This window comes from Chamaea fasciata, unplaced genomic scaffold (genome assembly GCF_029207755.1).
Source record: "Chamaea fasciata isolate MVZ Bird 193981 ecotype frontalis unplaced genomic scaffold, bChaFas1.0.hap1 SCAF_14, whole genome shotgun sequence".
NCBI lineage: Eukaryota > Metazoa > Chordata > Aves > Passeriformes > Sylviidae > Chamaea > Chamaea fasciata.
Window position 1 is genome coordinate 6,473,689 of NW_027094099.1, and position 12,335 is coordinate 6,486,023.

Below are 12,335 nucleotides of genomic sequence, written 5' to 3' on the forward strand. Positions count from 1 at the left end.
GGGAGCGGCGGCGCGCGGAGCGGAGGGAGAGGGGGCAGCGCTGCCGGGAGAGCCGCCGATCCCGGCCGAGCCGCGGCCGTTCCGTGGGCGGGAACAGTCCTCCGGAGCGGCGGGGGACAAAGCGGAGGGAGGCGCCCGGCTCGCCCCTCCCCATCCCGCCCGGCGCCGGTCTGGGGCGGATGTGCCGTGGGTAGGCGGCGGCGGCGGCGGGGCCTGCGCCCGGCGGAGATGGATCTGGCGGGGACGATAATCCTGCTGTGCTCCTGCGCGGCGGGCGCTGGAGGTGAGGAGCCGCCCGGCCTCGCGGGGCCCTGGTTTGGGGCCGTCTCCCTTCCTCCCTCCCTCTTTCTTTCTCTCTCTCTCCCGTCTCCGGCGCTCGGGGCCGGGGGCGGCGGGCCCCGCTCTCCGGGGCGCCCCGGCGCCAGGGCCGCGGCTGGGCCGCCGGCCGGGCTCCCCGTTCCGCCCGCCGCTTCAACCCGCCCGGGCCGCTCCCCCACCGCCCGGGGCCGGCCTGGCGCCCCCGCCCCTCCCCGGGACTTTCCCCGCCGAGGAGCGGGTCCGCTGCTCTCCGCTCTTCTTCCCCCTCGGGTCCTGCTCTCCGCGCTCGGCTGTGTTTGTTTTCCCCTCCCGGCTCCGCTTCCGTCCCTCGGGACTTCCCGCCCGGTCCTGGTGGCCGCTTCCCGGCTCCCTTCCCTCGCCCTCGCGGCCGCTTCCCTCTGCCCGAAACCAGGAAGGACGGGCAGGAGAAAAGTTCCGCTTAAGGAAATAAAAGACGAGCTCAGGTTCTCCCCGAAGTGTGACTGTGACTTCCACGAGGGTCTCCCCTCTCTCAGGCCGGGCCGAAACTCGCTGGTGCTTGCGGGGACGTGGAACTGTGTTGGCTCCCGTTAGGAGTTCTTCCTCGGCAGTAGGAACAGGGCAGTTTCTCCACTCGGTAGTGTTTAATTGATCAAGTCGTGGCAGGGAAAACAGTTTCGACTTCGTACAGAAAAAGGGTTTCGGGAAGGGTGGACTTGGGAGGGTGTTTCTGGAGAACTGTGGGTGGAACAGCTGATAAAGATTTATTTCCTCTATTTCATTTGGCACCTCTCCGATTTATCTGGGCTCTGCCTCTGTGTGCATCAGTACGTAGGTTTATTAACAAAGAAGCTAGCGCTAAATGCTGGTCTTTCACACATTCTCAAAAAGTAACATCAAACTATGGGAAACTTCAGCAGGTTGTACTTGTGAGATAAAAAGCAGGGTGGTTTGCATGGTCAGAAGCCATCCCGTTATTTATATGATTAGGAGTGGGGAAACACAAAAGAATTTAGGGTTTTCTTCATAAATTCTTGTAGCTATCGAGATATTTCAGACTTAATGGTTGGCATGCTTTCAAGGCCTCTTTGTTTTCTGAAGTAAATGGTGCTGGCACAGAGCTAACTCAAAATAGTTCATTAACCAGTTGTGAGGGTTATTTTCACTGTTTAGTTCCAGGCAGGCAGTTGTGCCTTAAAAATCGTAGTAAACATGTAAAGTGCATTCCTCTGGATGTATAGAAGGAAGTTCATTAAATGTATTTCAGAAATTCCTGTTAATTTTTTTCTTTGAGAGGAGAATGGGCACCTTCAAAATTTCTGGGCGCTAAGAAGCACACCTCACTAGCAGGTGGCAGAAGTGCATGTGTTTGGTGTGTAGCAGTGCAGGTAAATCTTTAAAAAAAGGTTGATAATGCTGTATAGAAATGTAGTGATAATGCCAATACACATCTCTAAAATATCCAGTAGAACGTTTATGGTAAAAGTCTGAATGTAATTTTGAAAGATTTGCCAAAGTTGTATGTTAAATTAAAAATAGCCTTTTAAGTTTAGGAAGGTCTGTTTCACCTGTGTTCTCATTTCTAGAGTTTCTTATATACTGTAAATGTTTTTATTTATTGAAAAATAGGGGTTTTCATTTCCATATTTTTCCTTCTAGGCAGGCATTAGTATCTGTGGAATGGACAAGTTCATGATTCTTAAAGAAGTTACTGTGAGAGTAGTACAAACTGGAAAGAACTGAAAAGAACCCAACAATTTACGTTTTGTTTATGTGCAGTGCATCTGTCCTCATTAATTTTACACAGATCTTGAAGCTGAGTTACATTTATCTGTAAAGTTGTCTGGTTTTAAGCCATATTGGTATTAAATAGTAATGATTTTGGAAATTTTATTAATCTGCACTTTAAAAATAATTAGGGGTTTGTATGTTGGGTCTAAGATTGGAGTATTTTTACGGGATACCTGAGTTTGAACCCTTTCAGAATTGAACAAGTCTTTGTGCCTGTGTACTGTGCAGGCACTCTACATACTCTATTGTAATAGTCTTTCGATGTAAAAGTATAGATTATCAGAACCGACTGTAACATTTGCTCACAGCTGAGTATGAATCATAAAATCAACTTTTAAGAAATGGTGTAGCATTAATTTGGATGGTTTATTTGAGAAAGTTTTGTGAAATCTCTTTGTTTTGTTTAAAAAAAATTCTCTTGTAGTTTATATTATTCTTAAAATTACGTGAGGGGAATGCAATCGAAAGCAGTCAGTAGTGCTGCTGCACTGGTGAAATGTACTGCAGTGTCTGTCTGGGGCTGCTCCATACGTTTTGGTAGGTTATGTCTGTGTGGTTAAAGCAGACACGTTATCAGAAGTTTGTCCAAGTAGCCCCAGAAACATCCTTGATCAGGTTCTGGTATTAGATCACTTCTGGTGTTCTCTTCTTCTTTCTTTGCTTCCACTGCATAACTATTACCTTCATAAAACCAGTGGTCCAGCAGGTCAGTTTGAATACTTTTTAAATAGTACAAGAAGGAAAAGCCACATCATTTATTTTGTTCTCTTTCTATTAGTAATTAGGGAAAGGTAGAATTTAGCTTCTGGTGTATGGTGTCTGCTTCAGATAAGGTATATGTACCTTGACTTTTAAGAATTCTTTCTTATAAAAGTGAATCTCAGTGTTTTCCCCAACACCCCTGGAACTGCTTGGCTTAAGGGATTTATTCACTCACTGCTGCTATCATGAATTTTGATGTGTGTGAAGTGGTACTTAAGTTGGGTAATATTATTGGCAGCTTTTTGTAGCATGCTTTGTTGCACGTGATGAAGATGCATGCAGGTATATTAATCAGTACTTAATTATCCATACATAATGATGTTCGTAGAGGAATGGAAATAACTAATTTAACCTCTTCTTCTACCCAAGGGTCATTAAAAAAAAAAGGGAAAGACAATAGCAAACACAAAGGAGAACTGTTGAGGCCTCTGACAAGCTTGGATTAAACAAGACTGACCATGCTTTGGCAAGGTTGATCAAATGCTGAGTATCATTGCAAATCTATGATAAATGGTTTGTTGTCACTGGTACAACGTGCTGGTTTTTTGCTAGGGCTTCCAAGTTGTATCTTAGTGTCTTGTGCTGCTGCATATTGAGCTGCCTGTTTCCCAGTGAGCATGGGAGAAATTCTGCTTTTTTTCTGGACACATGGGGGAGTTGTGGGAAGGCATTTATGAGCTATCAGCATCTGAGTGATTTAGTTGTGTTCTTACTATAAATTGAGAAGAGCAGTAGCCTTCATAAATATGGCAGCGCTCAGCCTCCAGCATTTATTTGGAGTTTAAAATAAAAACATGATGCTTGATTCAGTGTCTAGTCAAGACAGCTGTCAGATGGTTGCTTCAGAAATGCCTATGGTAATTAAAAATAAACAAAATCAGGTGTTTAGGTGGTTGCATTGAAATATTGTTGCCCAAAAGCCTCAGACTGCAGTTTGTTTATACTTTTAAAAGATCCAAAGGTTCGTTTTTGCAGTATGGCAAAGCCAGTGTACTGAGTTACCGCTGTCTGGTGGTCCTGCCCTGGCCCTGCACTCCCACCTCTCCTCCTGGCATGAGAAGTCAGTCCAAAGAAAAAAAATTGATCAGTTCCTGCCAGATGCGTAACCGGAGTTGCTTTATTGAGCAAACCCAGGCCTGATGGGGAAGAAGAACTGGGACTTTCACAGGGTGGAGAGGAAGAGGGTCAATAAAAAGCAGACATCTGCTTGCACTGGTGTTGCCATACTGTCTGACCGTGCCCTGAATTGAGGCCTCAGTGAAGGGAAATGATCCTGACTTGACTTCTTGATTGCATGTTTTTCTTTCACCAAAAACTCACTTGACCAGAAGAGAGAGAATATTTTTTCAGCTGAACCTAGTGCCAGTGCAAGGGAAGAACGGAAACAGAATAGATGTAAAAGGGAGAGCGGGGCCTGCCCTTCTGCTGGCAGTTTTGAAACAACAGCCTGAATAAATTCTTCAGAGAAGTCCAAGTCCGGAGGTATATGGTAGAATTTCTGGCTTGCCAAATCTGAATGCAGTGAACATTCTTCAGTGTCCCGTGTAAAGGGAGCTTTTTCGTATGATAGATAAACTCTGTGTTGAAAACAACTTGAAGCAAATGTTGCTTTGATTATCTTAATTAAAATTATAATAATAATTCTCTACAAGATGTTTATCACATGCTGGCATTTTAAATCTGCAAATTAGTGATGGTGCTTGCAGTAATAAGACTTGTCTAGTGAGTTAGCTTGGCTTCTGAACAATTTCTGATACTCTGTCAAGTTGTATTCTGTGCTTTTTTCCACCCCACTAACAAACTTGAGTTGTGCTTGAACTATCTGCATTTATCATGCAAGTCTTAATCTGAGTGGTTTAGTGCAGACTTCATCTTTTAGAACAGTGCACGCTTGATTTATCCTCTTGCAGGAAGTTAAGTGTTATTCTCTTTTACAATGATGTGTATAAAATTAATAGATATTTATATTTACATGGGTAAACTTTCAGTACTGTTTATTACTAGTCATTTTTTTTTGTGGATGGAGGTAGCTTCCATAACAATTTCCTCCAGAATCTTCACAGACACTGAGATTTGTTTGACCAACCTGTAATTCTCCAGGCGCTCCCCCTTGAAGATGGGGATGACATTTGTCAGGAACTCTCAGAAGGGCGAAGGAAGCCTTGAAACGGGGATCAGCGGCCCCCTCGGCACTCCCGGGTGCATCCCATCTGATCCCGTGCACTTGTGTATATCCAGGTGGTGAAGTGTTCCCCTGCTCATTTCATCTGCTGCGGGTTCCTCTTCTCTCCTGCAGACTGGGCAGGGTTTGTCTGGGGGGAGAAGCTCTTCATGGTTTTCTCTGGGGAAGTAACCAACCAGGGAATCATTTGGCGCATACCACCAAACTGTTACATGTGTTCGCTCGCCTTGTGCCAGGAAGCTTACAGCTAAAGTCGCATGGATGATCCAATTTAGCCTTTGCATAAGGCTGGTTGGAAGGTGAGAGTACATGCCTCAGACTCCGTACCTGTCCAGTGGGATTTGTTTGTTCACAACAACAGCAGCAGTAGATAATTCACAGCTCTCTGGGGATCCTGAAGAGTTGTATATCTGCATACACAAAACATCTTTCACAGGGACTGGCACACCAAGACATTTGCCTAAATGCTTTGTCTGTTTCTGTTTAAAGTAAGCCCATGAAAGTAAAGCTTCATTCCTGCAGGGAATTTGTCATAGGAAATGCCACATCTAGTTTAGCAAGTCTTTAGAAGACTATACTGTCAAGTTCAAAAGCCATCCCCTTGTCACTCTCTGATATCTGTATCCTGAAAGGTTTCTGTCTCCTAGCTTAGTGTTTAGGTGAAGTGTGATGTTGTTTTACTCCACCAGATTGCCTGGAAAGGCATCACGCTGTCTTTGTTTTGTTGATGGCAACATGACACATGGAATTTGTAGAGCAGTTCCCATAAACTGCTCTATTTAGGTGTTCATGGTTCGGTGTTTCTTACTTTGGGCTTCCTTAATTGAAAAGATCTTTGTCGTACAATATTTGTTCAAAAAACCCAGCCCCCTAGTTTTTCATTACTCATTTACAGAAAATAAGTAGTTTGTAACAGAGGTTGGGGTCTGGTGTGTGCTAGCATAATGATTTCTTGGGGTGTGCCACTTGCGGATTCTGTGATAGACTTCTTCCTTTTTGATGCAGCCTTCTAATTACAGAAACTGGAGCCAGCAGTTCTACCTGCCCCATGTACCTCAGTGAAGTTTTCTTTCCAGTTTAATGAACTTTTGCCTCAGAATCCTCTATAGATTCTTGTGTTACCAAGGTTGAGCTACTTATTAAGATACCTTTGTGGAGAAGATAATCCCTTTTGATAGGTACCTGGTTTGATTAGAGGGAGAGTGTGATCAGAGTGCAGACTTTGAACGCTGTAGTAATGTTGATGTTATAGAGGCTTCTGGAAGTGAAACTGTTCATTTTGAAGCATTAAGTCCCTTTTAGGAGAAGCCATAGTGCTCTAGGTGGTATGCAGCTGCTCTGCTTAAACAAGGAGAGAGCAGCAGGAGTGTTTGTGTTAAGTGTTTGCTATGAGAGTACTTAAAACATAAGGAGTTCTTTAAGTTTTGGAGAAGGGGAGAAGAAAGTGTTGTTTCCCTATTTGATCATACCAAGTGTATTAATTTTTTTTGTTAAGAAGAAAGATCTTTGCTTAAAACCCTCTCTGCTTTTCCTTAGCAGAGAGAACAGTTATAAAACTTCTAATGTCAGTGGTCTTTTGCTGTCTTGTCACAGTAGTTAGCACTTAAACACTATTCTTTGTGACTCAGTTAAATGCTGTCTCTCATCTTTTCACGTGGTCATGAGACCTGGATCGAGTTCCAAGTGTTATTGGGTCTTCAGTAAGTTGTCACACTTCAAGACTTTTTTTCTGGGTGCCTGAAGCTGTTCAAAGCATATCTTGCAATACTAAGAAAAATGGTCTGTAACAATTTAAGGAGTGCATTATTAAAAGCTTCCTGCCATAGAATATTTAAAGATGATTCTGAAGCACAGAAGTTTACACATTCTGCAGTATATTTACTCTCTAGTTTTGATCAAGTTCTTAAAGCGAGTTAATACTTTATTCTAGATTCAGGCTCATTTAACAATTAAAAATTTCAAGTTTTAGCCTATATCAGTTAATTTTGAAGCTTGCTTCCTGTAATGTTGACTCTTCTGGGTCATACACCTGGAATTGGAAAGCATGTATCTGTAGTCAGACACGTGTATTGTGCATGGTCTCAGGTCAGTCTGCCTGGTTTTATAGAAGTTCTTGGGTTATAGGAGTTGTTATGGTTCATTTTGGAGGGATTATGTTGGAAGTGGTGAGAGAAACAACTGACACAGACAAAATCTTGCATCCTCAAAACTCCTGCTAGTTACTGAAGCTTTGTAATGGTCCTGTATCTTAGTGGGATTAGAATTAATGTAGACTTCCTTGAACCACACATTTTAAACATTTTAAGATGCCTAAGAGGCTTTCCTTTCTGGAAAGCTGAGTGAGAATGGACATGTATTTTGAGACTAAGGATGAGAGGAAATGAGAATGAAGTTTTATTATTGGACTGTATTTGCAGTTACCAATGAAGAGTCAACATTTGCTGAAGCCTACAGTACTGTGAGGAAATTTGAACGTGATTTCTCTGCAGTGTAGCATTAATTGAATTTTAAACAGATACAGCAATATCATCTTAGGCACACGGCTGCTAAATGCAAGCAATGCATCTGAAAGTATTTCAGTTTACTTGGTCATCTTTTTAGATATCTGAAGAAAAATACCACATGTAGTCCCTGAGAACTCACATTTAGGTTGGCTTGAAGTTAAATTGATTATGAGATACTAATTTTTCTTCATGCCTAATTCAGAGTTCTTCTGGTTTTCTCCACAAGTTGTATTTTGGGGTCTTTTTGGTGGTTGGTGTCTCTTCCTCCATCATGATAGAAGGGTCAAAATCTTCACCATTTTCTGCCATGAACACATATTAACACGAGTCATAAATATTACCCTAGAAGGAATTGCGCAAAGTAGACTGAACTGAACCTACGTCTCTGGAGATACATTTTAATAAAACTTTTCCATGTGGTAGAACATTCCGTGTGATACAAAATGTGTTGCTAGGTGGCATGATTTGCTCTTAATTTCCCTGGACATTTCACATGTAGAATACAAAACATTCCGAGCAGATTTTGTGGTGTCATGACTGCAGAGTGCAGTTGGAAGCGCTATTTCAGGGAACCTGAAGAAAGATATTGAGCTGTTGCACTTCTTATTTTGAATCAGGAGTGCCTTTCTGACACATCCCTCAAGCATTCCAGTTGACAGTGATGTAGTTTGCATTGTGGGGTAGTTTTGGAGTAAATGACCTATACTTGTTTTGATGGAAATTCAAGGGGAATATGCTTTCCAAGGTCCATCTGACGCACTTGTTGCTGCAGATAGTGTGTCCTGTCTGTGGGATGGAGTGGAATGAATCCGACGTGTACAAAGGAGAAAAAAAATAAAGTTAGGGTTAAAATGTTAAAGTTAAAATGGATCTAATGTGGAATTTGGATCCTTGTTACCAACTGCTTTGCACCACAGGTCTGCCATGCCTGGTAGCATGGTTATAACCTTACTTATCTCTGTTTTTCAGGCCAGTATGGAAATCCTCTAAATAAGTACATTAGACACTATGAAGGACTGTCCTACGATGTGGATTTGTTACACCAAAAACACCAGCGTGCCAAAAGAGCAGTGTCACATGAAGAGCAGTTCTTGCGCCTAGATTTTCATGCTCATGGAAGGTTAGTGATATTTTAAAAAGTGTTTGCTTTAAATATTTTATTCATATGTGTTTTAACTGTAGTGAGATGTAAAGGATGAAATACAACCACCAGAATAACATCAGCTAGAATATGCTACATTGCACTGTTTACAGTTTCCATGAAGTATTTTCTCTCATGTCTAGTGTAGGGATGAAATTGTTACTTACAAGCACTTCTTTAAACATCTGATGGTAACTATTAATACACTTTAAAGCTTAACTAATGGGATCATACTCAGAACAGAATGGTAGTTGATTCTGAGTTTATAATGTAATTTTGTGTTCCATATAGGTTTGTTTGATTTTTTTTTTCTTTGTAGTTTTTTGTTTTCTTTTTTCTAAGAATTGTCCCAAAGTGCCTCAGGAGATTTGAGAAAAAGTAACATTTTAAATTGCATTTGAAGCTGCAAAATAGGCCAAAAAATGTTCTCTTTTGTGTGTACTGGTGTTATCTGATTTTTTGTGCTATTGTGAAAATTAAGAAATTATTTGATATTGGGAAAGATGATTACTGTTTCAAGACATGCTTTGCCTTGCATTCGACATGTAAGATCCAGTACAAAAGTTAGAAATTCAGTGTGACCAACTGAAGTATGATTTATAGGTTTTCACTTAGGAAGGTCTCATTGCAATTTAGAATTGCCTGCTTTTTGTATAACCCAGGAGAAACAGAAAGAAAGTTAAAATATTTGTGTCTGTATCTTAGTTTCTATGCTCTCTCCTTTGCAGCACCACTCTCTTAATGTATTTCAGGAATGTGTCATGCATGCGTTTGTTTTTCTTAATATTTCAGTTACAATTTAAGTATTTAGAACTTGATAAATAACTGTTAGTCATATGTAGAGACAAAAGAAGTTAAACAAAAAAAAAAAAAAAGGTAAACCCGGGTCTCCTGAATCTGTTTGAGATACTGTTTTATGAGTAAATGTTTTGGTTTTGTGCCAGCTTGTCATTTCTTCAGGGAATAAAATGTTGTTCCTGGAGGTTTATGATGTAATGACTGAATTGCAGTGCATGCTCCCAGAAGGTCAGTGTTGGGGTTTTATTTCTAAATGCCTTAGAACTACAACCCAAATCCTGAATTTGAAGTCCTGTCCTTAAAACCATGTTTTCAAGTGTGATTTTTAGTCCGAGGAATTTTATTGTTTAAAGAGGAGTCATAGTGCTGCTGTCTCTGTAACTTCACTGGGAGTCTCTAGTTTTCCCTGTTAAATTCTTCTAATAAACAAGACTGCAGAGTAGAATGCACCAGAGGTTCCTCACAGTGTAAACCTCTCTACTTTTAAATCTCCAGCAAGGTTGCGAGACAGTGAAGTTAAGTTAGAGTCTAATGCTGCCACTTCTAAGCTGCAGGCTGGAGGATAATTTGGGCTCACTGAAGTGTGCACTGCTGCAGAGAGAAACAGGCCTAACCGCATTCCCAGCATCATCCCTGTGCTAGCGCTGCTAGTGTTAAAGCCATGCAAGGAATAGCATCTGGGAACTAATCTGTCTAAAACTAATTTGGTAAAAAAATCAGCGTGACTTGAAGGAGTAATAGAAGAAGGATGAGACCATTCTTTCTGGGGGCAGGCCACGTGTCAGGCTACTTGAGCAGGTTCATCTTGTCATTGGTAAAGATCCCATAATAATCTTCTGTAAGAGAGTTGCTGGCTTAGTCTCTGAGTTCTCCTTGTGGTGTGAGGATGGGTTGAAAATCCTTATCCTGTAAAAATGGTAGTTGCACCTAGGATAATGAAGTCTAAAAAGATTTCCTCTCCCTTCACAGAGGAAGACCAGACTTTAGTCAATCAGGTTTATAAGTATTTTGATAACAGCTACTGTTAGTCATGAAGAAAAATGTTGGTGTTCATATGTGGAATTGATCCTAAATCCCTATGGTCTGAGGCACAAATCCATCATAAATGGAGGAGACTGACTGGAAACTGACTGGGAGGTCAAACCAGTCCATAATTCAGGATTTTGGTAGTTTCCTGTGGCACATCTAATGCTTCCTGCCAAAGAGAGGGTAGTTGACAGGATGTAAGTTTAGTTCAAAGTTCCTGTTAATCGATTTGGATGTGTTCTTACAAAATATTTTCATTTTGCCTTAAATCTGAAGGAAGGATCAAGTGAATTGGGTTTGGCTTCATGGAGTCCTGTTTATTTGCTTTGAAGGTGTGTAGCACTTTGAGAAGCTGTATAAATAGGATTGGCTTTTTGTAGTTGCAGCTGGTTTATTGTGAATAACTAAGTGATTTATGTCATCACCGAGAAGGACAAAAGTGAAACCTTTCTATCAAGTATTCAAGTTACTTTGTGTGAAGGTAGGAAATAAAGCTTTTGCAAAACACTTGGAACTATTTAGATACAGTTTAAAGTGCAGTGGCATTTAAATACAGATGGTGAAACTTAAAGGCGTTCAGTCAGCATGAGAGTTGAGATTCTGAAAACTTAAAACTGATCATTCTTGAATGGCCTTTTACCAAATGGTTTGTTAGGGTTTGGCCAGGTGTAGTGGTTTATTGGCACCCAGCTGTCCAACTTGCATCCCCTTAACATAGTAATTACAGTAAACAGCTTCTACTTGTGAGGACTGAAATGACAGTCTTGTATTTTGATTTGGATTCTGATGAAATGGCTGCATTCTGTAGCCAGGAAACAATGGAAAAGCTGTCCTAATATCTACTGTCGTTCTCTGCTGGCAGCAGCAAGTGAAGCTAGGCCAGTGGTTCCCAGGCTGTATCTCTGTGACCAGTTGGAACTTCTAAACTTAATCTTTCGGTGTGTGCCAGAGGAAGCACCTGCTGCTCACGTGGCCAGTCAAGATGGGAAAGTGATTTGCCTCCTTATTTTTCAGTGAGGTTAATTGGTTCTTCTGTTCAGTGTAGAGGCAAATTTGCTGTAAGAAGAAAGAGTGCAGGACTAAGCAGGAGCAGTGCTGAGAGGGAGGAGGCAGTAGCAGCCTTTTCTGTGGCAGTGCTGACATATCCCAGATAAGCATTCATCAAACTTACAGTTTCATTGTCCAGAAAACGGCTGGCAGCTATCTGTGTTTTAGGATTGTGGAAGTAGCATCTGTTCTTTTCAGTCGGCTGTTTGGATTTAAGAACTGTATCTCATAGTAGCCTTCTGTTGAAAAAGGAAAAAGTAAAAACACAATTTAAATGTTGCATATTTATACTAAGTTAAAGGGACCATTTTACTATGGGCTAATAGTTTAATAGTGAAATAGATACTGAAATGATGGAATTAAACCCAAAGCTACCTTTTTTCTACACCAGGCTCAGTAATTCCACAAATGAATCACTGAGAAACCTTGTCTGCTTAACTTTCATCTGAAAGTTGGATGCCACACAATATACTGCTCAGAATAGAAATCTTTCAAAATCTTTGTTGTTTGGTAATATAAAATACACCTTGTTATGGTAAATGCAATGAACTAGACTGAACCAGTCACACTATTCAATGCTGAAATAGTAACTTAGTAGGACAATTAAAATTGCTGAAACTAAGCTACAAATCCTTATTAATTCTTTTTTAATAATAAACCGTGTATTAGATTAATTGGCATTATTGCTTCCCCAGTGGTGCAGAATGTGTTTATTTCTATAATGCTTCAACTTGGTAGGAATATGAAGGTTTGAAATGATCCTGATTGTGTATCAGAGCCATTTCAT

General features: G+C 41.2%; 1 protein-coding gene across 1 annotated transcript in view; it reads left to right on the forward strand.

Moving 5' to 3' along the window:
- ADAM10 (ADAM metallopeptidase domain 10) overlaps nucleotides 1–12,335 on the forward strand; it is a 41,319-nt gene continuing 28,984 nt past the window's right edge. Inside the window, exons 1-2 of the mRNA XM_066196122.1 lie at nucleotides 1–283; nucleotides 8,506–8,656. Of these exons, the coding sequence (XP_066052219.1) occupies nucleotides 229–283; nucleotides 8,506–8,656 (206 nt within the window). The 5' untranslated portion in view covers nucleotides 1–228. The remainder of the gene's footprint in view (nucleotides 284–8,505; nucleotides 8,657–12,335) is intronic.